We start from the raw sequence: 27,517 nt of genomic DNA, 5'->3' as shown, positions 1-27,517 counted from the left end.
ATGGGGAGGAAGCTGGACCTCTCCAAGCTCACCGATGAAGAGGCCAAGCACGTTTGGGAGGTCGTTCAACGGGACTTTGACCTGCGGAAAAAAGAGGAGGAACGGCTGGAGTGAGTACCTGCACCCTGGGCCGCCAGGCTGGGCGCAAGCGGGACGCGGCGGCGGGTCGCCGTACGTCCCGCTGCCTCGCCGGGCTGTAGGAACGAAGCGACGCGTTACGGCTGCGGGCGAGGAAGGGACCGCCAAGACCTGGCGGCGAAAAATCAAACGTAGCGGTTAATAGATGACGTGATCGGCGGCGAGGCGACGCGCTCGTGCCGCCAAGGTGCGAACTGGCGACGCAGAGCGACGTCGCTGCGGCGGTTTATGGGGACAACTATCTGGGCCCCCGCTCGGGAAATGCCTTCGTGGGGCTTGACGCCGGCGTGGCTCTCGCGGGGGAGAGCTTACCTTGGAGCGAAGGGTGGGATTTTATTCCACATGATGGTTCTCGTGCGGTGAGGGCGGGAGGGGTCTGCAGCGATTCAGTGGGTCCTGGGAGTCTACAGACTCCTGAAGGATCCTGGAAAAATAAATGAGAGGAGTAGTAAAGCTACTGTAGTAGCCTTAAATATGCTATAAGGGGGGCTGTGCCGTCCTGTGACAGTTTTACGGGGCCGCAGATTAGGAAAAGATTGAGAATCACCGGAGTGGCAAATGCATGTATCTTCCCAGTTCTTACAAACCGAGCATTTGATGGAAGTGCCGTTTGAACAATGTTCAGCCAGATTAGATTGAATTTTGAGCATGGGAAATTGTGGAGTTTTAGGCCTTGTTCATTAACTACGTTAGGCGTTGAACTTAATAATTTCTTAACTTTATTTCAAGAAGCTGCAGTGTCTCTCTCCAAGGTTTAGCCAAGTTCTCCTTATTATCCCAGCGGGGCGGCCCATGCTCCCGGGCCGGGTTTGGGCAGCGCTGCACTCCCGCTGAGCCCTCGTCCCCTCTTAGCTCTGAATTTTGTGAGCCAGGGCTGGTGCCGATGGCACGGCAATACCTGGGGCTGCTCATCGGTTCCTCCATCAGATCCAAAGGTGAGGGGCGAGAGTCTTCCTTCTGCATTTGGGTTATCTGCACCCGAGCTGTCGAAGCATCCCCCGAAAGCCTGCTGGCGTGGGTTTCGATGCAAGGCTGTGTGCGAGCCTCGCTGTTTACACCATAAGCCACGAGAAGCTCTGTCACGTATTTTCGTATTTTTGAACCTCCTGATTTTTTTTCTTTTTTTTTTTTTTTTTTTTGCCAGGGAAAACCCAGCCTGTGTGGGAGGCAGAGATAATTCAGTATCATCATCTACTGCCTTGCTCTGCTGGTAGCTCTGAGGTGCAGCACAGAGACCAGACAAGGATGTTTAAAAAAAAAAATTAAAAAATAAAAAAATCACCCTGGAAAGGGTGAACGTCTCCCTTGTGATGGATGTGAGCTCTGTCTGGAGGAAGGAGATGGGGACCCACGTTGCTGTGCCCTGCAGCAAAGAAGTAGGCGAGGTGAATTCCTTACCTACTTGACCTTGGCGCCAGACTGGCTTATCTGGGTCAGCTCTGATGCCCAGGAGGTTGCCAAATTGAGCGCCTTGGTACGGGAGGTGCGAGAGGGTGTGCAAGGTAGGGGGAAGGTCTCGGGATGCTTCTACCTGGCTGCTGTCTCCCCAGAGCAGTGTTCCCTCTGTCCCAGCAGTCATGGCTGCTTTTATTTTTTTAAATTTGTCATTTAATCCTGCCTCGCGGCGGGCTGGCGTTAACCCGGCGGTGCCCGCACGTGCTCTGGGGTAGAGCACGTCACCCGGTCCGAGGCTTGGCTGCCTCGCTCCGCAGGCTCAGCCACGGCCGAGTCCGTCCATCGGGTATTTCTGTAATACCCGGCATAGACCGGGCCACCAGCCCGGGAGAGCCTGCCGTGCTCCCGCCTGCGGGACGCGGAGCTGCGTGAGCGTTTTCTGCCTGTAACAAGCTGGGACGTGACGTGAGGTTATGGGAGACCCTGCCGGCAGCCACCCTGTGCTCTGACCATCCTCATTTCCTTTCCCATTCATTTGGTTTTCTGTTCACTGGGCTTGTCTCGACCCGCAAGCCTTGAAGAAATGTCCCGTCTCCCCCCCCCAGCTCGGTCTTTTTCTTCCCTTTCTGCTACTTCTTTGAGTTTTCTTTTTGGCAGAAGCTATTCATCCACAACAGACAAAGGCTTCAGCTGGCCAGAAACTGCACAACCATGCGAGGGTAATGCTTTCCCCGAGAAATTAAATAATGGCCACTTTGGGGGGGGGGGGCCTCTCCCTGCTTCCTTCCATAAACCTCCCTGCCAGCAACCCCCTGGTTTTTGGGATGGCTCCCCGCACGCCTCCCGGAGCTCAGCTGGACCCCGCTGCATCCCACCGGCGCTGATTTATTCCGCCGTGAGCAGAGCGGGGAAGGGGCTGGCTTGCGCTTCTGCCAGCGAGGGGAGGCGAGAGGCGTGCGGTTCCTGCGGGTTTTAAACTGGTTTGGCTGAGACTTGTCCGTCCTTCGCCGGATCCCGTGGGTGAGAGAGAGGGGAGGTGAAGGGATCCGACCGGTCTCTGGGAACCAGAAAAAGCAGTCCAGTGAAAGATGGGATCCGGCTGGAAACAGCCTTAGCACGGGATTGGGAAAGGAGCACTGAGCCCGACCCAAGGGTTTTCTACGTGGGGGTTTGTTTCCAGTAGCCGCATGTAAACTTACTGCTGAATATTTGCACTGGGTCGTTCAAAACGCCACTGGGACGGTAAACAGGTGGATATAAAACCTAGGTAGCCGGTTCAGTCTTTATACCGATTTTTACGTGCCCCAGATCTTTGGTTAATGCAAGTCGGTATTGCCGCAGCATAACAGCCACCAACGCCCGCTGTGCTGGCCGCGAGCGGACGGTGAGTCTCCCCCGGGGAAAAAAAACCCAAAAAACAAAAAAAAAAAAAAGAGAGCTGGTCCCTAATGTGCAAACTGATTTGGTTAAACAGAGATTAGCTTGATTTACATTCATGTCGTTCCCATGCTCCCGTGGATGTCGCGGCACCGCGCAGCCGTGCCAGCCAGGCTCCTGCTGCGGTGGCCCCGGCGTCGGCCCGTCTCCCCGAGGCTGGGGGGGCACTGGGAGCATCGCCGGGAGTCTCGTGGTCCGTGCTGCGCTCCTGAAGCAGCCCCCAGACCTGATGGCTTGAGCTTTTTCTGGCCCAGGCTGACTTCTGCTCCGGAAAACGCAGCTTCCTCACCCTGCCTAGAAAACAACCCTCTAGGACCTTCCCTGCAAGTCAAACATCTCCTCTCGGCCCCAGCCCCGAAGGCAAACATCCCCGAGGCAGCGCGGGGAGCACGCGGAAGGGAAGCCTCTGGCTAGCGGCTTGGCGGGCGTTTTAGCCGGCCCTGGCTGTCCCTGGGGGGTCTGGCCTCGCGCCGTCACCCTCTTGCACGGGGACCTGCTCCAGCGGCCGGGTCCGCGTAGCGAAGGCTGCCTGCGGCAACGGACCGCCCGGAGAAGGTGCTCTGGGAAAGCACTCGTGCTGGCCGGGCTGTCGCGGAACAGCCCAGACCTTGTTGCACGTCGCTTCTGCCTTTAATAAAAGTCTCGGCTGAATTTAGCACCGAAGGACTAGATTAAAACCCCTTTTAATCCTTTTTCGTCTCAGATTGCTTGCCTTTTTTTTTTTTTCCCCCTCTAATTGAGAATTCCAGAAAGCTTTTAATTCCCAGCTGGACTTCAGGCTCTGAGATCGTGTTGGGTTGGGATGCAGGCAGAGATTTTGAGAAGAGTAGCTCTCCTGAGGTTCCTGGGATTTATGATCGATAACCTGCGAAGCAAATGGGACAGGTTTTGGCACAACCGACCCTAATCTTAAATGGAACGGCAGCAGATCCTAGCGTGTTAGTGACCTGCCCTGAATCTGAAGCCCTCTTCTTTGCTGGGCTCAGCTTATTTAACTCGTGATACGTTGTTTATTAGATTTGCCCTACAGCTGTTTCCACAAGCTGCGCGACTCGGGAACGTTCCCTGGAAAATCGTTCCCGAAATGATTAAAGCGTGGTGGGGTTTACCGCGTGAGAGTCCGCAGCCAAATGCTAAGGAAAACAAGTTCCTGTGTTTTGGGATGTTTTCTGCAGGGAGCTGAAATGCAAGATCGACCAGGAGAGCAGCAAGAGAGAGTTCCTGACGAATCAGTCCCACCTCAACGAAACCCACTGCATCCACTGTCTCCAGCCCTTCAAGTTCCTGCTGAACAGCAAGCGGCAGTGCCTGGACTGCCGCTGCTACACCTGCAAGAACTGCAGCCGCTACAATAAGAACGAGCAAGGCTGGGTCTGCGATCCCTGCCGTCTCTCCAGGTACGGCTCCTGCGGTGGAGGGCGAGGGGCAGGGCGAGCCTCGGTGCCAAGGTTCAAGAATCACAGACGGTAGGGGTTGGAAGGGACCTCTGAAGATCATCTGGTCCAACACCCCACCAAGGCAGGATCACCCAGGGCAGGTTGCACAGGAACGTGTCCAGTCGGGTTTGGAAGGTCTCCAGAGAAGGAGACTCCACAGCCTCTCTGGGCAGCCTGTTCCAGTGCTCCGTCACCCTCACAGTAAAGAAGTTTCTCCTCACCTTGAGGTGGAACTTCCTGTGCTGCAGTTTATGCCCATGGCCCCTCGTCCTACCGCTGGGCTCTACTGAAAAGAGATTGGCTCCATCCTCCTGACAGTCACCCTGCAGATATTGATAGACATTGATAAGGTCCCCTCTCAGCCTTCTCTCCTCCAGACTAACCAGCCCCAGGTCTCTCAGCCTTTCCTCATAGGAGAGATGTTCCAGTCCCTTAATCATCCTCATAGCCCTCTGTTGGACTGTCTCCAAAAGTTCCCTGTCTCTCGTGAACTGGGGAGCCCAGAACTGGACACAATACTCCTGGTGAGGCCTCACCAGCGCAGAATAGAGAGGGAGGATAACCTCTCTCGACCTGCTGGTCAGACTCTTCTTAACGCACCCCAGGACACCATTGGCCCTCTTGGCCACCAGGGCACATTGCTGACCCGTGGATAACTTATTGTCTACCAGGACTCCAAGGTCCTTCTCCATGCAGCTGCTTTCCAGCAGGTCAGCCCCTAACCCGTACTGGTGCATGGGGTTGCTCCTCCCCAGGTGCAGAGCTCTACACTTGTCCTTGTTAAATTTCATGAGGTCCCCCTCCACCCAACTCTCCAGTCGGTCCAGATCAAGAAAAAGTGTTGCCCACACTCAGCATCCCTTTATGCTGGTTAGAAATCAATTCGGCTGGTTAGAAAACGGGTTGTGTTTTTGTTAAGAGACAGTTTCTGAGTGAGGGTCCGGTCACCATGAGCGTGGCTGGGCTGGCTCACCTGTGCGTCCATCCTCTCTTTGAGCAGGATCGTGAAGATCGGCTCCCTGGAGTGGTACTACGAACACGTGCGATCCCGTTTCAAGAGGTTCGGAAGTGCCAAAGTGCTTCAGTCCCTCTACGGCCGGCTGCAGCCGGGGCAGGGGGTGATGGCCCCACGCCTAGGTGAGGAAGAGCGCCAGGGATTCTCCCGCCCTGCTGTGTGCTGGGGCTGAGCAGGCACTGGGATGCACCAAGCGAGGAACGTCAGCGGTGATGCCGCTCCGGGCGCCGTGTGGTTTTGAGACCGTGCAAAACATTTTGGGGAGGACGCGGAGGTTCAGAGCGGTGTGTTTGTACTGGGAGCAGCAGAGTGGATGTTCTTAGTGGATTTTTTTTTTGTCTCCTTCCGTTAAGGTTTAAGGTTTTACCATAGACTAGAGAATATCTCGTGTTTACTTTTAAATATCTCATGTCCTGTAAGAGTTGCAGCTCTTGTTTTTCTTTCTTTTAGCTCTTTTTGTCACCAGGCAGAGCTCGTGAAATTAACCCGAGTGTAACCTGCAGGTCCAAAACATCCAACCGGCTGGATAAAGCCAGCACTTTTTTTTTTTTTTCTCCATGATCTAATATTTTTTACAGCCAATCTGATGATGCTATGGCACTGACAAAACTGTATCAAAATTAGTGAGTTATCCGTCACCATAGCTATGCTCTTCAGAGCTTTCTAGATCTTCAGTATTTCTGAGATTGGTCTGATACTGCATAAACACATGCAGAAATCTGTTATTAATGTGGTATTTTTTTACTGGGTAGCCGTTAGTTGCCATCCATATGGCTGTTGCACTGTTTTGTCTATTGCCTTTGCAAACCAACGTTTGAAGAGCCGCAAACCAACGTTTGAAGAGCCGCAAACCATCCCCAAGAGCCACAGAAAAGTTTACACAAATACCATAGACGTGAGCTGATCCAACTGCTCCAATAGTTCTTTTACCCAGACTGCTCGTGGTCGAAATATCGGAAAGAGCACGGAGGGTGGTGGCATTGAATATAAAATTAATGGACTGCGAGACAATTTATGCAGCGTTCAGTCTGAAAATGCATCAGACCAGACAGAAAAGGACGATCCAGGAGAAACCCAAACCAAGCGTGGGCATAACAGTGCTTTAGGCTTCTTTAAATCGAGACACTGATGGCTTTCTCAAAAAGAGATGTTTTTGCTGTTATTTCTTCATTAACACCACCGAATTGGCTTGACCCTTGAACAAGCAGGAGTCTCCTTGTGGGACCGATCTCTGGTTGCAGGAGTTACAGCAGAGTGACATGAGGCCACGGCATTTTGCGTGGCCATCTGCTGTTGGCTGTGCCTTCGCCTGCTGCTGCGCTCCCAGGCGTGTTGCATCAGGACTGTGGAAGTGGTGGCAATAAGCTCTTTGACTTTTAAAAGTCAAGTCCTGTCCCCAAGCGCCTGTTTTCTTCTCTGTGAAGAGCCTTTTTGATGATGGTGCCTTGTGAAGGCTAGAGCATGAGAGCTCTGAGGCTGGTTCTCTGCGAGGTACTTGGAGAAAACGTTTTAATTTTTTTTTTCCCCACTGTTTTTCTTTTCATTTAGGTCTTCATGACAGAGTTTACAGCCTGCCGGACATTAACAGTAAGTAAAAAAAGAGCATCACAGCATGCGGCTTGCAGTTCAAGAGAGGTTTCCAATGACTTTTTTTCTTCACACCCTCTGGCTTTGGGCGCTCCAGCAATGGTTTGGTATGGCTGGACCAGGGAGGACATCTCTCCACTGCGGTGGAGGTGGACTGTAATGCTCATCTCTTGCACTGCGGTACGCCTGGGGTCTCCGAGGGTAGACTCAGATACACAGGGCTTTTAGTTACATGCCAAACGTGAAGCTTGCAACTACTCATCTCAACGCACCTATGTCATACGCTCGAAGCTGGCCATATTCTTAAGGAACCCGCTAAATTTGGGACTTCAGGTGTGTTCCTTAGGAGCCCTTGCGGGAAAGATTTGCTGCACCATGCCATTTGATATAGGAAAGAGCACGTTGCCTGCCTTGACTTTGGACTTGGTCTGGCCTTTGTGCTGTTCCCAACGTACTGCTGGGCTTGGCCGTGACCTGGGTACAGAGGTGAGGACCTGGAAAGGAGCAGGCCACAGAGAGATAGCAGAGCTGGCTGATGGGAAGCAGGAACAGCAGAAGCAGAGCCACGTTGGGCTGAGCTGTAGAGCTTTCAAACACTGGAGTTGCCCGGGTGGACCTCGGGGTGCTCTCTGGGGTGCAGGTGCCCTTCATCTTCCTGCGGTGGCCACTTCCAGATCTGCGATGGCGCACAGCGGGAAGGGGAAGCAATGAGAGGCCAGCCAAGCTTTTGCAAGATCAGGTGCTAAGAGTGGGTATCTGCAGTGCTTGCCCGGGAGCTGCACCCCAAAGAGCTTCTACCCTGCGGACCTTAGACTCTGGTCATTGCATGCCAGCTGCAGCACTGGGGCTGCCTTAAGGTGTTCCTGTCCCTTTCCCGTCCTTTGTCCCTTTCCCTTTACTTACGCAACCTATCAGCCATGGTGTAGCATGCAAAAAATTAAAAAAAGGAAAAAAAAAAAATTGGGGAGGTATTTCCAATCTGGACCTTTTCACCCTATGTAAGAAGCATGGCCTCACCTACAGATGCATTGGTGTTACCACCATGGTGGGGACTTACCTGCCCCCGGCACGGGGTGCAGGAGCTGCCCGTCCACAGCATGCTGTTGTCTCCCATCCAGGCGAACGCCAGCTCCTCGCCAGTGGTGGCACTGGGGACGACAGCGATGACGAAGATGACGTCCTTCGTGGAGCTGAAGCAGAGTGCTACAGCAGAGTAAGTGTTTCGTTCTGGGGCCCCTTCTGCCTCGCTCTGTGCTCTCAGCTGCTGCTGGCCTGCCTTGGGTGGTGGCGGTGGTGGTGGCTTTCTGGGCCACGTTCAAGACGCGGCCTTTCTCTCTCTTCTCCTTCTCCGAGATGAGCCTCTCTCCCAGTTTGCGTAGAAACGACCGAGTCGGCAAAATCGCAAATACTTGTCCTCTGGAAAAAAGACCCACTCTTGACACTTGGGAAGTCCCCAATTAATAAAAAAGTCCCAGCTGCTACCCGTATAATGAGAACCCATCTGGTTTTTTTACTAGAAGAAGAAGAGATACCCGGTAGAGTAGCAAAACGCAGCTGGGTTCGTGATGGAGTTGTCTCCATCACGAACCCAGCTTTTTCAGTCCCGGGTTTTTCTAGGACTACGTGTATGGATTGAAACGCTGACTAAGCAGCCCGACGGGAAGCGTATTTATCCCTGCTGCTGTGGTTGAAATGCTGGTACGCTTACGTACGCGCTGTTGCGTACCCACCATCTCGGGCTACGGGCGCTTACCGCACTTCACGCACTTGGTACTTCATTTTGATCGGCTTCTGAAGGCTTAGAGGCTTGTCCAAGCTGCTCCTGCCCTGAGGCAGCTGACAGCCCCTCGAATACCTGGGGAGGTCTGCCCACAGCATCCTTTCTCTGAAGATGCTTCGACAGCATCTCCTAGATCCCTGAGCTGTAACCTGGCTCAGCTTTCCCGTAGTGCCTTTATAAACGAGGACAGAGCTTCTCCCTGCCTGCTTGTGGCCACAGTCCTGATCCAGAGACTGTGGAAACGCGGAACCCGCTTTTCCTTGACTCCAGCGTAAGCGCACGCTGCCCGGTATACCCGGCTCCCCGCGAGCAGGACAAGGTCAGATCCAGATTTTCCCCGCAAAAAGCGGGAGCCTTGCTTTGGGCTGCGCAGACTCGGGCAAACGAAGGGGGCGAGGGCCCTCCCTCCCCTTTCTTCAGGGTCAGCTGTGGTTTATGGTGAATTTTCCTTTCTTGCGTTTCCTCCGCTGACTAAGATGCGCAAGACGAAGCGCCTGCTGTCTGTCCATCCCTTTGATTTCGAACTGGACTCGGAGAACTCTGCTCCGTCTCGCCGCCAATCTGTGCAGCTCTCTCCAGCAGCCAGCAGCCCGGACGCTTTCCAGGTACTGGGAGAGTGCTGGGGGGGTTGCTTTCCTCTCTTCTTCCTCCTCGCTACCGCTGCCGCCTCCTCCTTCGGCTGGTTTGGAGCGGTGGTGCTGATCTTCGCTTCCCGTAGCCTTGCTTGGTGTCTCTTCTCCCGTTTCGAGTCCTTTGCCTCAGGCTGAGTCAGGAGCAGGACATCTGACTGAAGCGAGGAGAGGTGGTGGGATGAGAGGGCCAGAGGCTCTCTGCAGACAACAGCTTGCTTCTGCTCTCCCAAGGCTGTGGGACACCCCGGTTTCCAGCGAGCCTTTGGACGTTCAGTGCTCAAGGGATGAAATGAAACCAGGCTCTTCTCCCGTCTGGTCTGGGGCTGGTTTTGCGGCGTGGCGGCAGCGGGGAGGTGGTTGGCAGACGGCTTCGTGGGACACGCTGCCCTTCTGAGGCTGAGAAGATGAATCCCTGCACCCCAGGGTGCAGGGCCAGCACCCACGGGGTGGGGGTCCCCATCAGTCAGAGGAGTGAACGTGGGGAGAACAAAAGCTGCATGGGCACGGGTTATTTCTATATGGGAGACAATATATGTCTTAGTGACAGGAGCTCCTGACCAGGAGCAGGACCCACAGGCAGCTCTAGCACTGTCCCAGCGAAGGCTTGGTGTTGGATCATCCCCAGCTTCCAGCTCTGGGGAGCAACGCAGACGGGGCTGCCCTGGATGTGGCAAAAGGTCTTCCAGCCTGAGATGCTTGAGATCAAGCTTTTTGGGCTGCTTCTGTTTGCCTTTCCTGTTGAAATTTTACTTCCAAAGCATTAAACAGCTCCTCCTTCCTTCTAATGATACTGTGATACTGTCAACTCTAGAAGTAGGTAAGAAGACTCTAGCAGTAGGGTAGAAGTAGGATGTGCTGAGATGTGTAACAAAGGCTTTAAAAAAAAGAAAAATTCATGCCATTCCACATAAACTGATAAGAATTTGGGGTAAACAAGTGTATTCGTTCTTTATCTAAGCCCATCCTTACGCGGCAGGATTCGTCTTGAGCCTAGGGAAGGCTGGCCGCTGTTGAGATCGGCCGAGTTGGATTTATCGGTTGCAGGTTGTTGGAGGGGCAGAAGGGTGGCTGCAGTTTGAATAAGCGCACGGGCATGGCGTTTTTACAGCCCAGAGGGTTTTGCAGCCTGGCTGGAGGGGCTCTGCCTGGTTCTCGTCCAAATTCACAGTGCCTGCTGGCAGCCACGGGAATACGGCTCAGGCCTCGTCAGCAAGGTAAATCAGAGAATCGGCTCTGGGTCGGAAGGGACCTTTCGAGGCCATCTAGTCCAACCCCTCTGCCATGAGCAGGGACATCTCCAACCAGAACAGGGTGCTCAGAGCCCCGTCCAGCCTGACCTGGGATGTTCGCAGGGACGGGGCATCGACCTCTCTGGGCAACCTGGGCCAGGGGTTCACCACCCTCCTTGGGAAACATTTCCTTCTTTCTAGCCTAAACCTTTGCTCTTTTAGTTTAAAACCATTTCCCCTTGTCCTGTCGCTTCAGGCCCTGCTAACAAGTCTGTCCCCATCTTTCTCCTCCCTGGAGCTTCTCTGCTCCAGGCTGAGCCCCCCCAGCTCTCCCAGCCTGTCCTCCCAGCAGAGCTGTTCCAGCCCTCGGAGCGTTGCTGGGGCCTCCTGTGGCCCCGCTGCAGCAGGTCCATGTCTCTCCTGTGCCGAGGGCTCCGGAGCTGGACGCAGCACTGCAGGGGGGTCTCCCCAGAGCAGGGCAGAGGGGCAGAACCCCCTCCCTCGCCCCGCTGGCCACACGGCTTTGTGGGCAGCCCAAGAGACGGTTGGCTTGAAAATTGATGATTATAATTGGCATTATAAAAGGTCAGTCCATGCGTGTATTGCAGGATAAGGCTAGGAGCTGTTAGCGAAGGTGGGGAGAGGTAGGGAGTCCTCACGGGCAGCTGCTCAAGCAGCAATCGTCATCTCTCAGTCCTTCCCAGATTTCCCTAACTTGGCCGAAGATGCAACCCAGGAGTCCAGGATCACGGAGGCAGATCTAGTCTTCCACCACGTCTTGCAGGAGCAGGGTCCGGGCGTCAGCCCTCCGGAGCAGCACTTCAGCACCGAGGTTCGGCTGACCGTCAATTCACGGAGAAGGAGCTTGGAAAGAAGCTCTGGTAGGTGTCTCTGGCCGGGCTCCTCCTGTATCTTGTGGAAGAGTGGCTGCGAGAGCCGGACCAAAATGAAAACGTCTTTGATTTTTTTGAACAACCTCAAAGCCACTAAAAGGCTGGAGTGTCAAGACAAAATATCCATCTGCAAAGGTGATTTGATTTTTTTTTTTTTTTTTTTTTTTTACCCTGAGAGAATTGGTTGAAGTTATTTGGTTGTAATGGGCTGGTTTTGTCTCCAACAAACTCATTTCTCAAAGTCAGAAGGGTTATTCTTAAGGTCTCCAGCCCTTTCGTAGCTGGAGGTCTTGTCCAGAGTAAGAACTGTGTCAACTGATGCTACCAGAAGCCAGACTAGAAAACAACAGGATGTGTTTCTTTCTGCAGGCAGGGAGAGACGAATCGAGCTCCTTGCCAAGGGATGTTGTAGGTGCAGAAATTTTAGAGTTTTAAGGGGTAATCGAACTGGAGTAAGATTGGAGAAGAACTGGAGGCAAGCACTGAGGGCTGCTAAGTAGCATCCTTGTAGCGGGGCAGGGTGCACCGGCGGGCTGCGGGACCTGTGGTTTCGTGCATCTCTCAATACCCCAGCAATGGTTCCGATGGTGCGGAATTTGCCTTTTGCTGCTACTGTTTTTTCCTGCTGTTGATAGCAGAGGCAGGAGAGCTGGGTACTGGCTTGTGCACACCCAGCTGTAGCGTATAGATATCCTTCTGGGTCTCCAACTCCTTGGTTGTGTTTTCAAGTGCTTGGTTTCCAGGGCACTGGGGAACGCTGGAGAAACCTTGCTACGCGCTGGTTAAATTCCTACTCCGGAGCGACACAGCAGCAGGGCCTCCTGGCTTGTTAATTCCATTTTCTCTCATCGTTTTTGTCTTATTGGAAATTCTACTTTAAAAAGGAGAAAATGCACCCTCATAAATGCTCTATCCTAGACCGGTACGTCTTCCAGCTCCTGAACAGTGCATGAAGGGCAGCGTCGCAAACCTGTGCTCCAACACAGTTGGAATTGTGTTGGGGAAAAAAAACAATTGTTGGAAAAAAAGTTGGGAAAAGTTTAGAATAGCAGGTTGTGGTGAAGGGCCTGGCTGTTTGGGGCATGAGAGAGCGAGGATGATGCTCCTTGCGCCCGCTGCTATCTCAGCAGCACTGCCGGGGGCCCTGCTGAGCTGGGTGCTGTGCGGCCACAGCCGATGGAGCCGCAGCCTGGCCCGGCGTAGCCATCCTTAACCTTGGTCTCTCTTGCAGAAGCATCTCCTGCCAAAGGGTAGAAAGCGTGATTTGGAGAACTGCCTCGTTATTTGCTTGTCTTAAGGGTGGGGCTGATGTCCGGGAGGTAGCTCAGGGGCGTGAATCTCTTGTACCTTTTGTGCTGAAGCCTTCTCTCTCCAAAGGCAGCCCCTGGAACGAGCAGCCCCGGTCCCGGTACTCGGCAGATACGGACACTTCTGATGAGGACGTGAAGGGAGCCCAGTGCCCTGCCTACCTGCCCCATCACGCGAAACGCCGGAACAGAGCCTCCTCCCAGGAGAACATCAGCCACTCCGGCAATCAGGTACCACACAGCTCTTGAACCTCTTGTGAGACCGAGCCTGCGGCCAAGCCTCTCTTGCCATAAATAAGGCTCGTTATCTGCGAGGCGCAGGGTGGTTCAGAGGAGAAGGGAAGCAGTGGTGCCAGACCAAGGTGGTCTCCTGGCCGGGATGCAGTGGGAGCAGTTTGGTGCCCGTGCTTCCCATGTGTGGGTCCAAGAAGGAGCAGAGTGGATCCCAGATCTCAGTAGACTTGAGATCCTTCTCCCTTCTTCAGCTCAGGAACTGAAGAAGCTGGGAGTGTAGCCACTTCACGTTGCTGGAGCGGTTGCCTGTGGGATGACGACCTAGGAGCTGGCTCATCTGGGTGTCACATCGCGGTTGCGTGGCACCAGCAAGATGAATGCCCAGGCCGTGTCCTGCCCTCCGTGATGCGAGGGACCTGCCAAGGTGGTGATGAAATGAGAGCAGGGCTGAGACCTGGGAAGGTGTGTTTAAAGCTCCTTCATTCATTAAGGTGGGGGAGAACAGACGTTTCTCCGCACTGTTAGGATGATGCAGAAGTACTCCGGAGCTCTGTTCTTGCTCTCCTCCCAGCCCTTCCACTTTTACGCCCATGGCAAAGAGAAACTCGGGCACTGGTGCTTCGCTCTGCCCATGCTGCTGTCGCAGTAACAAGCCTGCCTTCCCTGCTGTTAGTTTTCCAGCCTGTCCTTATTAATCAGCGAGTTAATTACGGCTTTCTGTGTCCCCAAAAAGGCTTTCTTCCATTGAATGCCCCGGTGCTTTACGATCAGACGGAGGCTTGGAGAGGGATATTTAATAAGCATCAAGATCCTTTTCTTCCTTTGGAGTGCGTAGCGTTCCTGCCCCGGCAGGACTGGGTCGGGACGACCTGTCACGTCTCGCTCCTGAATGACGATAATAGGGGGAACGGTCTAGAGAGGGGTGTCAAAAAGGCTGCGAGCTCGTGTTTTAATTGTCAAGCGAGGACCTGCGGTTCCTGATGCCGCCTTTGCAAGTGGCGGGCGGTGAGAATGGTAAAGCATCCCTCAGACCTCTTGAGCAACGAAGCGCAGGGCGGTGTTTGGTGCAGGTACACGGGGAGAGCCAGCTGCCGGTCTCTGCTCACAGCTCGTCATTTTGCACGTCCTGGACCCGGCCTCGGGGTAAGCGGTGGGGCGATCTGTAACCACAGCCGTCCCCCGGCAGCACGCTTCCTGTGCCTGCGTAGGGAAACCTTTCCTTTGCCTTTTACTTCTCTTGGCACATGTTTTAATTAGTAAATGCCATTCCTTTTTCAGTCAGCAGTAAATGGAAGAACCCTGGACTGGGTGTCCTTAATGAGGCCACGGTACGTTAGGCATGAAATGTGCACCGTGCTTTGCGGTGGGGAAATGGAGCCAAATTCCTACCAACGCTTCAGATGACTTCCTTCATCAGCGGGGCAAGCTCTCGCGTCAGGACGGTCTGGTGTGTTTTGCGGCTTGCCCCATCACACCAGTTCAGAGGCTGCTGTGCAGCCCCGTCACTCTAATGGCTACGAGACACCTTCTCACTCCCAATTTAACCCCATTTGCTCTTATGCCAACATCGTTCGTTAGTGTAAATAGCTTTTCATCCTTCCTGCCCTTTGCGCCGCTGATGCGTTTACAGCTAGCAACCGTCCTCCTGCCGAGCCTTCTCCTTGCCCAGCAGGAAGAGACCCAGCTGTGTGCTGGGCCATTAACTTCAGAATGATGCACGCGTGCCTTGCTGTCACCGTTGGCCAAGGAGAGGCCAAGTACAAGCCCAAAGAAGAGAGAAGGCAAGAACATCCAGGTTTCGGTGCTAGCCAGCTCTGTTATATTGACAGAGCTGGAAGAGGTTCAGAAAAGGCTGGTGTCCATCCCTTTGTCCTGAGATTAGAGGAGATGGAGGGGCTGAGGGCTGGGCAGGGGGGTGGAGATGGGCCAGGAGGGATCTGGGACACTGAGCAGCAGAATCTGGGACAGCCACTCTCCCGAGCAGTGAAGCAGTGGCTCTCGAGTCGCTTGCCGGCACTTCCAGGGTATGTCATGTAGCCATCATCAGGGCTTCTGGGGCATCCCAGCCCCTGACGGGACATCCCAGGGGACATGGCTGAGTCACCCTGGCGCCGTACTTCTCGGAGACTGTGCCCTTTGGCAACTCAAGATGTTGGCCCGTGGGGTGTAGGGTCCAGAAGCATGTTTGTTAACGCCTGCTAAACCTGCACTGAATGCCCTAGCCTGGCTTCAAAAGAAATCTTTTCCTGGTAGACCCTTTGTTGGCATCTGAAGGTTTCAAGAGGTGGAGAGCTCAGCTCTTTGCCCTGCGTTATATTTGACCCCACAGATGAAAACCCTCTGTCCTAAAACTGCCTCAGGTGCAAGTTTGTCAAAATACGTTTTGAACTGAAAAATCGGTTCTGCTTTAATTCTGGAGAGGGTACGCTGCTCAGTCCCAAACACAAGAAACTTAACTCCTCCAGTAACAAAAGCAGAGGCAGTTCCCTGTTGACTCCAGCAGCTGAAGGTGCTAGAACAAAATAAAAAAAAAATAAAATTAAAAAAAAGCTCTGAAACCTGATGAGACATGAAAAGCCCTGAACTGGTAACTGCAGGTCTTTCCCTTTAGGTCTTCAGAAGCCAGGTAGGAGCAGGATGAAGCCACAAGGAGCAGCACCGATTTACCACGTTTCTCCCCAAAAGCTGTTCTGCTGTACCTCAAGGGAGCTTAGTGGTCCTGGATTCCTAAAGCTTTGATGTCATCTGGCTCCTCTTCTTTACGTAAAGCCTCTGTTGGCGGTCTTGGGTATTTGAGCGACTGGAGGCAGCACCTCTGCTTGAATAACCTGGCTTCCCTCCCTGGCAGCAAGTGATGGTTTCCTCTAACTGATGTCCTCTTTATGGGCTGTGTTTTAAGTTTCTCTGCTTTTAAGTATTTTAATACAGAGCAGCATTTTCCAGCCTTTGTCACGCAGAGAGCAGTGCAGGGCGGTCCAGCCCCTGATGGCGACGTACCCTAATGGGGTGACCACCAGGCATTAAAGCCAGCCTCGCTTGGGAAGGAGAAGGAAAGCAAGCTCTTCAGCTTCTCTCCTTGTAGCCCATCAATAGCAAACCGTGCGTTACACTCTGCCCTCTCCCAACCTCTACGTTGGGGAGGCACGGTAGCGTCCGGGCACTCGGTTTGTCACCATCTCTTCCTCTGAAGCTGGTGGGCCATCAACAGACTTCTCCTTGTCGCGGGGAGTGATGCAAAAGCCAGGCCTTAACCGGCACTGATAAAGCACTTGGAGATGGATTGGATGGCTTCCTGCCTGCGGGTTTAATGCTGCTTGAAATTGCAGTCAGTTTGGGACGGTAATTACAGCGCTCTGGTCTCCGGAGCATCAGGTTTTTATATTCATCTTCCCTTAAGCAGATGCGATCTCTCTAGGCTGTTGTGAGGATCTAATTAATCGAACGCTAGGAAGCACAAAAACTAAGTGAGAGGATGGAAATGTCGGAAAAACAAAGCCAAGCCCTTGCATCTCTTTGTTACTGCGTTTACTTACTGCATTTGCTGCTCGTTCCCCTTTGAATGGGAGGCAGCTACTCGGAACAGGAGTGATGTGGGAGGTCGTGTTTTATCTATATAAAACGGGCAATATTTCTTGTCATTTGTGTTTTATTTGTTTGGATCAAAGGAGAAAGACTTTTTTTTTTTTTAACGAAAGCAAAACTTCAATTTCTAAAAGGAAAAAAACCCCAAGCTTCCTTTTATGTTTTCAGTGATTTAACCACAAAAATTTGTCTTGGCTCCTGAGTATAGAAAGCGACTTCTCTTTGATTTTCAGGATTTCGTCTGTTCTCTTCTCTCCGTGCCCCTCTTTTCAGATGGAAGAGCGAGGGAGAAAAGAGGGGCAAGCATCTTGGTAAACCACCGCACGGAGAGAAGTCAGAAAATTTCCAAGTGTGTTGAGGGAAACTTTCAGTGTTAGTTTTTCTATCTGGAATTTTTCATGGGAAGTCCTTCCCTCCTTCCCTCTTCCTTTCCAGCGCTGTGTCGGCACGGGGATGGTGGGGCAGTAGCCGCTTGAAAAACGTGTTAGTAGGAAGCGACAACCGACGTCGACTCGAATTTGGGGCAGCACACGAATGATGGCAAGATACCATTCTTGCCATCGAAAAAAGGTGTTAACGGCTTTGTGGCAGCTTGGTGCTTTTGTCCGGACAAAGGGGTCAGTGATGCCGTTTTACGCTCGCTGCGACCGATGCTTTGGTGGGAGTTGCGGCGTGCTGGGTCCTCGGCATCGCTTCGAGTTTTCCAGCTTCGAGGAGAGGCCGTGTGCCTCCTGGAGCTCTTCGGGGTATCCAGGGCCATTTTTTTAAAGACGTTATTTTTTTAACGTCTTTTAACTCGGCCCATGGTGACGGTGTCTTGCTGCTTGCTTGCTTCTGCTGGTTGCGCCGTTTTCTTGCTGTCCCGGCAGCGGTGGCTGGTCTGCTCTCTACTTCTTTCTCTCTCCCCTTTCCTCTAGATTCACGAGCTCAACAAACGCATGTCCGCAATCGAACGCGTGTTGAACCGCTTGGAGGAAAAAATCCTGGTGCGCTCCGACGAGGTAACCGGGCAAAGCCGGGCACTTCATCCGCAGGGAGAGCGCGTGGGCTGTGCTGGTCCCTTCCCCTTGTCGTCGGAAGGGCTGCTCGGAAACAGCCAGCATTGCAGGGAGGAAGCCGGGGAGACGAAACGGCTCAGGTTGTTTGCTTTTAATCCTCTGTTTTGGCCTCGGAGGCTCTTCTCTAGTCCCGGGTGATGGAGTGCCTTAGAAAACATCGCGTGGCAGGGTGGAAACAGAAGTAAATTGTAACCCATGGCATTTAGGCCCCCGTGCAAGGTAGTGCCTTCCTCACCCCTTCTGCACAAGGAGAATTGGGTTTCAGCTTGATGCTCTGTGAAGCGCTAATTTTAGGAGTATTGTGGAGTGGGTGTCGGTACATCCGCCGAGCTGTGACGGCTCATTTGAAACCATGGGAGAATCAATCAGTACGTAGGAGGAAGTCATTGTGAATATGAGCTCTGAGTCAAGAAGGATTGCTGTATCTCTTCTGAGCTGCCCTTGTCTTACCATGCCATCAAGCTTGGGAGAAAACAGCTAAATTAAGTTAAACCTGGGTAGCAATGTAGAATCTGTGAATACTTAGGTCACTTAACATTGATTTTGGATTTCTAATTTTAGACCACGCACTCTTCCTTTGTGTGAACCCATCGCCACGCGCTGCTCTGGCGGCTGATGGCTCAGTAGCGCGGACAGTGATAATTAGAGAGAAGTCCCCTAGGCGTAGATGAAACAAGGCAATTTCTTCTTTTTTCTAAAATTCGTAATGGGGATGGCCGTGTCTGTAACCATTCAGTGTTCCTGTCGGTAAATCTGACCGAGGGAGTAGGAGACGCGCACGTTTGCCGGTTCCCGTGCGTTATTCCCGCGTCTAAGGCAGATCAGCGTAGAGGCAATGGGTCTAAACTGCTGCGGGACAGGTTGAGGTTAACTATTAAGAAAAGCTTTTGGGCAGAAAGGGTAGCAGAGCCCGGGAATAGGTTGCCTGGGAGGAAGACTGCCTGCTGCGGATGCCGTTGTTCGAGGTCGTTAAGAACAGCTTAGACAAAAACCCATCGGGTATGACACAGCTAATTCCCATCTTAACGCAAGGGACGGTGAGTTCAGTAACTTCTGGAGATCCCTTCCAGTGCCTGGGAGTTTAACAGGATTCTTCTCCGGGTAACGAGAATTGCACCTAATAACGGGGCCGGTGGTGGAAATATGCCACCTGTCCTACGGGAAAATTTGCTGCGTCTTTTCTCATCGCAAATACGACGACCTAGAGGCTCCGAAAGCTACCTTGGGGGAGCGGTAGTCCACGTGGCTGCTTCCCTCAGCCCGGTGGACCATGCCTTTGGGTCGCTGTGATCTCTGCTTTCGGAGCCACCAGCCACACCGTGGTTCCTAATGAAAATACGGTGATTTTTGGCCCCGAATCCCCCATGCAAACCTTGTTAAGGGGCGGGGCGGGGCACAAGCAAGTTCTGTGCGTGGGGAAAATGGGAATGGAGGTTCTTTAAATCAAGGGTTTGTACTCCTCGGCTTGGAGCCGGGGCGCAGCTCGCTGGGCTCTGCTGCTCCCCCAGGTGGTCTGACCGCCCCTTGTGAAAATGGGTGCGGAGTGGGGGGCTGAAAGTCCCCTTTGCCAAGTCCATCTGTGGTCGCACTCCTCCAGCTCCTCTGCTGACCAGTCTTGGTGAGTGTGTCTGGACCCTATTGTCCACCACAGCAGGTTCTTACACAGCTCCCTTCTTCTGCTCCTTCAGTCTCCGGCCCCAGAGTCCCAACTTGATGCTGAGGAGGAGGAGTTGAAGAGGAAGCTGGAGGAGTTAGCCAGCAACATCAGCGACAAAGATGTCTCTTCTGAAGAAGAAGAAGGTGAAGAAAAGGAGAGAGCAAAGAAACCAGAGATTAGTTCCTCCAGTGATGACATGGCCAGGGATGCTCGAAAGGTAACCTGTGTCCTACCACCCAGACCATTCTGGGCTCCACCTGCAGTTCCTTCCGCCCTCGGTGGCTTATAGCTTACACCGTGGTAACGCGTCTCTTGTTCCGTCCCACGCCTCCACCTCGACGCTTCCCAGGGCTGCGGTGTGTCTGACTCGGCCGCCTGCTTTAACAGAGTGTCGAGGAATAGGGGGGTCCCGGGGTGTTGGATCTGGACCTTTGTCCTCGTAGGCTCTCCCAGTCTCATCCAAGAGCCAAAAGTAAAGCCTCTTGGAGGTCTTGCGGGACATCACCCGTCGGGGAGAGGCGCACGACCTCCGTGTCTCTTTGGAAGAGTTGTCTCAGGATCTGGATGTCATTACCGAGCGGAGGAGAGCTCGGTGATGGTTTAGTACCGGCAGCATTTGCCAGGCACCTGCTACAGCTTTGAAACGTCTCTTCCAGACCTGCCGGTGCTCCTGCGCTGGGCAAGGGGCTCCCAAAATCCCTGGTCCCGCTTCCGCTCTGCTAGGTCAGCATCTCCTGGACTCGCAGCCCGGCTGCCGGCTGCCCCCCCCGCCCCGCGGTGGGTGGTCGTGGATCCCCGCGGCGGGGCTGGAGAGGCGTCCGTTCGTGTGCGGGGCAGAACCGCTGCCCGGGCTGGAGCTGCTGGGCCGCTTCCCCACGGCGGGGGCGAGCGGCCGACGGCGGCCCGGGTGGCTCAGACGTGCGCCAAGGAAAGGGAGATCGTCCCGTGCGTCTCCGGCCGCGCGCAGCCTCCCGAGGCGGCCCGTTAGCGCAGAGCGGAGAGGCCGGCGCTCCTTGGTGGGTCTCTAATGGCCGATTTGTTCGCCCCCTCCCTTCCCCCTCGGCGGCGGCGGGGTGGGGTACGCGCGCGTTCGCTCCGGCGCATCCGTCGCCGGCGAGCGCGGCGAAGGGAGCGAGCGGGGTCCGCGCCGCCCCTCTCCGTCTCCTGCGAAGCTCCTTTCGTCCGAGGTTACGGAGCCTCCCGCGGTGCCGCGAGGCTTCTCTTTGACGGGCTTTTGTTCCTCAGCCTCGCGGGGCGCGACTCGGGTACGAGTCTCCGCACGGCTCGAGGTAAAATCTCGGGATTAGAGCGAGCGACTGCTCCCAGGACGGCTTCCTTGACGGTTTTGGGTACCGTTTGCCCTGCTCTTACCGACGCTGGGTCAGCGGCGCGCTGCATCCGTACCGAAACCCTCCTTCGCTGCCTCCTTTTCCCTGAGAGCTGCTCGTGGGTGATTGCTGCAGCCAGACTTACCTGTCACTCGTGGGTGGAAGGATGTGCATCGTCCCAGTACCTATTTCCAGGCGGTTGCGGCAGGAACAAGGAGCTGGCAGTGGGGTATCGCTGTCAGCTTCTTGATTCTCATCAGATGAAGCCTGGATTCCCCAGATTTGCTAATTTTGGTGACCAAAACCCAGCTACGGAGCAGGGAGGGTACAGGCACGGTTGTCGTCTCTCAGTGGGGCCGTGCGGGCAGGTAACACGGGAACTACCTGACGGCTCCGAAGCAGAGAGAGACCCACCTGGGTTGCAACAGCCCAAGCGGGATGAAATCTAAGAAACGAAGCAAAATTCGTTGGGGCATCGCTCAAACTGTCAAATACCTCTGTGCGGTATCGAGTGAAATGCCTGCGGCCACGTAGACGGGCCAACCTTGGTCAAAAGCTGTGTCAGCGTGGATTTTTTTAACAGCGACTTTCCTTATACCAGATCCAGGCTTGGATTTTGCGTGATTCTGAGTTTGTCTTTGGGCGAGTCTCCTCTCCAGTCAGGAGGAAATCTTCTAACTGGGGAACGCTGTGATGAAAGCACGGGCTTTTAGTGAAAATGTGGGGGGAAAAAAAAACAACCCCACACCGAAAAACCCCAACAAACCTCTGCCGTACCATGAAGGCACCATAAAATGATAAAAATACCAGCTGGGCTGAGTTAGCTGGTTCTCTGCAGGACGGCTTGCCTGGAAATCCGTGCAGTTGTAAACACAACTGTTTGTCGCCAGCGCATATATCACCCCCATCTCCTTGGTTTCTAGGGAATTATCAGTTGAGAGAGAGATGATGAGTTTCTTCAGCCCATTTTTACATGTGCTTAGTGCCTTATCGAGCGAAAAGCAGCTTTTACGAGCGTTATTGCCTCCAGCTCTCCTTGGGCTGGGAAAGGGACATTATAGTCCCAAGTTCTGGCAGCGTGGCAATACAATAATTTTATGGGTTGGGGTTTTCTTTTTTTTTTTTTTGCCACAAACTTAAGGAGTTATTTGCATCCGTGCTGAAGCGTAAAGCAATATGCTGCAATTAGACCTTGACTGCTGAGTAAATGAGTGGCCTTCAGGTGGCCAAGGCGTTGCTGCTGTCACACGGGTCCGGTGGCACCGCTTCCAGCCAGCAACACGTCCCTCGATAACCTCTTTTCCGAGCCTTTCGAGATGACTTCTTTCATCGCAGCCATCCTCCAGAAGGCGCGGGCTGAGATCAAAGCTTTTACTTTAGCCACGTCTCTGGTGGAGAGCCCTTCAGGAACAGCATAAACCCTTTCATTATCCGCTTCTCCGTCTTTCTCCAGCTCCCGAAGGTCTGATGCCCCTCTCGCCCCTGACTTGTTTTGTACACCACGTTAAAATAATGTCCCTTTTTTTTTTTTTTTTTTTAAATTTTTTTTTTTTCCCCACCCTCCGCTTTGGCTGTGCCGGGCGTTTACGGAGGTCGTCGGCTCAGGCTTTGAGCGAAATCACGGCCGAAGTACCGAGAGCCGTACGCGCCACGGAGAAAGCGGCGTGTGAGCCCTTGCGTGGAGAGAGCCGGGGCAGCGGTGGCTGTGCCCTCTCCGCGGGGCAGCTCCCCGGCCCGGCAGACGGGAAGGAGATGGCCGGGGCGTACCGTGAGCTTGGAGAAAAGGCTCACGAGAGCTTTCTGCAAGCGGAGAGGGCATCGGGGGGGTGGGAATACGAAGGACACCCCCCACCCCCCAAATTTCTCGTTAAGTGGGTAGGGCAGCGTTAAAAGGATGGGCACCAGGGAGGGATTAAAGAGTCTGGTCTTGGCCGGCGGTGGCCAGGGCCGACTTATGGGGCCGATGGCACCACAGCCAGCGCAGACGCCCTGTCCCGCGGCACCCCGTGCCTCGCTTGCCCCGGGGACCCCGAGCGCGGTCCCCGGCTCGCTGTAGCTGGCCTGCGGCAGTCCTGTGCTCCAGCTGCAGCAGAAGCTGTTGTCCCGTTTCCCTCCCACGCCGCGTTTCGTCCTGGCTTTTACCGACGAGGAGAGCGTGAGCTGGCTGCTCGCTAAGGCTGCCTGCGCCCGGGGCTGCTGGGCTCCCGCGGGTGGTACGTTTACGGCTGGAGCGTAATCCCCGCCAAGCGCCGGCGATCTTTTCCTTTTAGCTGCCGTAAAACCCGTTGTGAATCCATTTCCCCGCGGGAGAGGGATTGCATCCGCGAGGAAACGGCTCAGCGACGGGCTGGAGTGTCGCGTCCCCGACTGGGCGGTCGGCTTTCGCCGTCGGACGCGTCCCGGTCTCTCAGCGGCGAGAGCTTATACGTCAAAGCAGGGAGCTGCTGGGAGCAGGATGTGCTCGGAAACCGCGCCGGCCGGCCAAACGCAGCATCCCGGGGGAAGAGGGGGCGGCTGGAGGAAGGTTTTGAGGTTCCCCCTTTCCCAGGAGAGGAAGGGTGTGAGGAAGGCGGCGGGGCAGGTGCGTAGATGATGGCCCCGGGAGCTGCGCGTTCCCTCGGGGGCCCCGGCTGAGCCCGGGCTGGCTCGCCGCTCTCCGAGGGATGCCACCCACCTCGGAGGGCACCGGCAGGGTTCCATGGCCCGAGAACAAATTACGTCCCTGTGACTCGCCGGTTGCTGGATTCGGGTGGGCGGCCGGTACTTCGCTGCACGCACGCGGGCCCGTGCCAGGCAGTTTCACGCAACACCCAGCCCAGGAAAAAAAAGCGGAGAGGGCTGGAGGGGCAGGAGTTGCGTTAGCAGTACCGAGATTTTGGGATCGGTCAGCAAAACAGCGGCCGCAACCCGTGCGATCGACCTCTGCGATCGCATGCAGACGTATTCGCCTCACCTCGCTTGGGCTTGCGTCCTTGTGGTAGCCCGGGAGGAGGCGAGTGACGGCAAAACCGGCGGTTTTCTCGCGCCGGGTCCTTTTACCCTTCTTATCCGGGTAGCAAAGGTAGCGCGTGGCTTCCCGCGGTTGCTGGGGCTCTCGGCCCGGATCGTCCCGGCGCGAAGCTGCCGGCTGCGGGGCTGGTCACCAAAGCCCCAAACCCCCCGACCCTCCTCCAGGCACCCCAGCCGAGCGGATTGGGAGAGGCGGGCTGCCTCCTGCCGCCACGGGACGTGGCGGCCCGCGCTCGTTCGCCGGTACCTGCCTCCTCTCTGAGCGCGCGGCGCGAGGGTGCCGACGCCGCTCGAGTAGGTCACCGAGGTTTGATCCTTCCGGCGTTCCCACTGAGCCTCTCACCGCCTCGCCCCCTCGGTAGCGGCCCTCGAAAGAGCCTGGGGAAGGGAGGAAATGAGAGGAAAAGCCCTGCCAGAGCCGGCCGGGCCTGCCTGTGCCGCAAGGCATGGCGGCAGTCGTAGAACAGCGGCAGGAGCTGCCGCGGCTGGGGCTGCAGTCGCACCGGGAGAGGAGGACTGCGGAGAGGCTCATTCTGTTACGTGGTTTGGTTTGGTTTTTTTTTTTCCCTTACATTTCAGTTGTACCTGACGGCTGGGAAGACCTACCAGCTTGAGAAGACCCTGCAGGAGCTTGAGGAAGGGGCTCAGCACAGCGGCACTACCGACTCGGAGCTGTCGGAGCTGGAGGACAAAGTGGCCTCGGCGGCCGCGCAGGTGCAGCAGGCGGAGAGCGAGGTGAGGGCTCGGCTCCGAGAGCTGCTTTGCCCAGACCCCCAGCCAGTGATGGCAAACGAAGCCGGGGACGCATCCCCCGGCCACCATCCGTATGGATTTTTTTTTTTTTCTCCCCCCCCCCCGCTTTCTAAAGATATCGGACATCGAATCTCGAATCGCCGCTCTGTCCGCCGCAGGGCTGACGGTGAGGTCGGTGGAGAAGGCGAGGAAGAAGCCGAGCGGGCAGGTGAGCACGGAGGACGGCGGGTACCCGAGGGGTCCCGGCCCGAAGACGTACGTGCCGCCCCTGGGCGCTGTGACGGGCTGCCCGGCCCGGCCCGGCCGTGCCCGGCGCCTCGCTGCTGCCCGGGTCTCTGCCCCGAGGCGCCGAGAGCGACGTCTCGCCGAGGCCGGCGCACGGTGCTGGTTCCGTACGCGTATCGAGGGAGGGGGTTTGTGTCTGGGGGCTGGGGCTCTTCCCGGGGGAGGGCACGGGGGGCTGCTGCAGGCGCTGCAGCCCGGGCTGAGCTCCGGGTGTTTCCGTACCGGTGGGTTTTTTTTAATAATCGCTGCCGTGGCAGCGCGTCGCCTCTCTCGCTCACCCGGGGATCCGTCCAGGCTAAGCAAGAAGGGGTGAAAACGCAAAGAGGGGCAGACCGGGGGTCGTCTGCCTCCTCTGCACCCCCAGAGAAACCCCTGCCCTTCCTCTGCCCGCAGGCTGCCTGCCTCCCCTCTCCCGCTGCCGCCAGCAGCACCCCCGGGGAGTCTCCGGGTGACCTTGAAGTGAGTACGTGTTTGACCTGAGCCGGCTGGTGCGCCTCGCCGGCGCACCCGTGGCGCGGCATTGAGCCTGGGGACAAGCCGGGTCTCCGGGAAGCCGCTTTTAAAGCGGTGGCGTGGGGGGGGGGTGAGGGGGGGGACCTCTGCCCTCCCGTCCCCTTCCCCGCGGCAGGCTGCTCCCCTTCTCGTGCAGGCGGTGCCCGGAGTGCAAGGGTTCAAGAAGAAGTTCGACCGTCCCCTCGAAATTGCCGGTAAGGACCGCGGCTCTGCCGGCAGGAGGTGGGGACGTGTGGGTGGCTGGGCTGGGCTTTGGGGGGTGCTCGCTCCTCTCTCTCTCTTCCCCCCCCCCCCAGTTGTGTGTCTGCACTGGGGGTCCCCTTCCCGGTGCTCGTGGCCTCCTGCGAGGATGGGGTAACCGCAGGAGGGGGCGGCTGGCAGGATCGGGGGCAGCGATGGCAGAGCGGAGGTCAGGTTGAGTTGGCTCAGTCCTGCAGGAACCGGGACTTTCTCTGCAGCCCGGGCTCCTGCCACCCCGGAGTCCAGGGAGAACATCTGCGTTACGCCGTTCGTGGCATTGTGCTAGCTGTTAGACCTCAAAGCCTCGCCTAAGCCCATCATCTCTTCTGATACCAATTTCTTCCTCGCTTGGTCACCGTGGGGAAGGTATCCTTGACCCTGTTGGCCACCTTCCTCAGCCACTGGTCTCTGGTGGCTCAAGAGGCCCTCCAAGAGCCCAACTGTGACAAAGAGCAGCTTGGGAGTGCTTCAAAGTAGACGGCCACCTAAAACTTGGCACAGCAGCTTGTGTGGCAGGGGGCAATCACTGGAAATGTTTCATCCTGACCGATATCGCCCATTAGGAAATTACTTTTTCTCTCTTATCTCACCTCATAAGCTTAAAGGCAGAAAGAATGGCTCTCCTTCCAGATAATGGAAGATGAAGGGAGAGGAAGAGGGAAAGATCATTTAATGCAGAGAAGGAATCGTGTTTCCCCCGTGCACACAGACAATTAACAGCCCCGTTTCCCATGCTGAGGGTGGTAGGTGGAAAGGTCCCTTCTCCTCATGCTAAGGAGGAGTCATCTGCTCTCCTTCCTGCAAAGGGCAAGCAGATAAAGGCAGCCCAGCAGACACGTCAGCCCCACGAGGAGAGAGAGACGTGCAATCGGGATGGACGTCACCAGGCAAGCTTAATCCCCACTGCCTGAGCTTGGGTGATGAGCGGGGAGACTCGGTCTCCTGACCGCTCTCCATGCAGGTCAAGGACTTGCAAAGCTGGGCCTGCAAAGGTGCAGCTGTTGGAGGTTGGTGGCAGAGAAGGGGACATGGCTTAGTAGGTCAAGAGAGTGTCATAGGCTTGGGGGGCAAGAGCTCCTTGTGGGCTGGGCTTTTTCCATGCCATGGAGGTTTCCAGAGCCAGAGGCCTTGGCATTTGACTGCTGGCAGGCTGACCCAGCTTGCACACGTGTGGGGACAGGTTACACGACAGGCTGTGCCTGGGACCGCTGTAGGCACAGCCCAGGAGACACGTCCAAAGGGCCTGGCCCCAAAGTTGACCTGTGTGTGTTGGCGCTCTGGAAACCTGAGTAGCAGCAGCTTTTGGCTCCCTGTGATCAAAGGGGTTCCCACCACCGTCCCGGAGAGGGAAGAGCAGTGATGCATCCAAAACCACATCAAGTGGGGGACAGTAAAACCCAAGCGGCTTGGTGGGTAACTGAAACCTCTAGCGAGGCGGGTGAGGACCTCTGCTGCCCGTCTCTCTTCTCTCACCACAGGTCTTGACGACTCTTTTGACCGTAAGTCCGTTTACCGTGGCTCCTTGACGCAGAGAAACCCCAACGGGAAGAACAGGAGAGTGGAGCGGCTCTTTGCGGTACGAACCCAGCCGCGCGGGACGATTGCTGGCCTGGGCTCAGCGTGGGACCTGCCTCCCTGGGCTTGTGCAGAGGGACCTGTCCCTCCCCTTGAGCCGGCAGAGCCCCCGGCTCGTGGTGTTGGTCTCACCGTGGCCGGTGAAGGCAGGCGTGCCTGGGCGTCACCCCATGAGGTCTGGGATGACGTAATCCCCAGAGTGGGGGGACCAAGCAAGATGTACATCTTTGAATTCCCGCTGCCCATGTGGTCCATGGGATGGGGCAGGTCCTTGCTCCATGCGGTGCCAGCTGGAGGGGACAGGGAGCGAGCTGGCCTCGTTGTCTGGGGTGGCTCGGGGTGGCACAGGCATGGCAGTGAGCTGAGGTTTCTCCCTCCGGTGCCTTGCAGAAGCCTGTGATGACCCACCTGTCCTGAGCAGAGGGGTACCCTCC

The 27,517-nt window shown here is 55.6% G+C and overlaps 1 protein-coding gene across 1 annotated transcript; it reads left to right on the top strand.

Annotated features, from left to right (window-relative positions):
• MLPH (melanophilin) lies at positions 1 to 27,500 on the top strand (the record flags this gene model as incomplete). Its single annotated transcript, XM_082001650.1, has 17 exons — positions 1 to 110; positions 4,146 to 4,367; positions 5,407 to 5,543; positions 6,970 to 7,008; positions 8,127 to 8,221; positions 9,265 to 9,393; positions 11,344 to 11,534; positions 12,924 to 13,080; positions 17,583 to 17,666; positions 19,412 to 19,597; positions 22,299 to 22,493; positions 24,297 to 24,452; positions 24,586 to 24,678; positions 25,149 to 25,214; positions 25,405 to 25,462; positions 26,987 to 27,084; positions 27,474 to 27,500. 17 exons carry the CDS (start codon positions 1 to 3, stop codon positions 27,498 to 27,500), a joined length of 2,043 nt encoding a protein of 680 aa, XP_081857776.1.
• Positions 27,501 to 27,517: the final 17 nt, after the last annotated feature.

This window comes from Phaethon aethereus, assembly GCF_964289735.1.
Source record: "Phaethon aethereus genome assembly, chromosome: 6".
Lineage (NCBI taxonomy): Eukaryota > Metazoa > Chordata > Aves > Phaethontiformes > Phaethontidae > Phaethon > Phaethon aethereus.
Note: the sequence above shows the minus strand (reverse complement) of the source record. Positions and strands in the feature narration are given on the sequence as shown.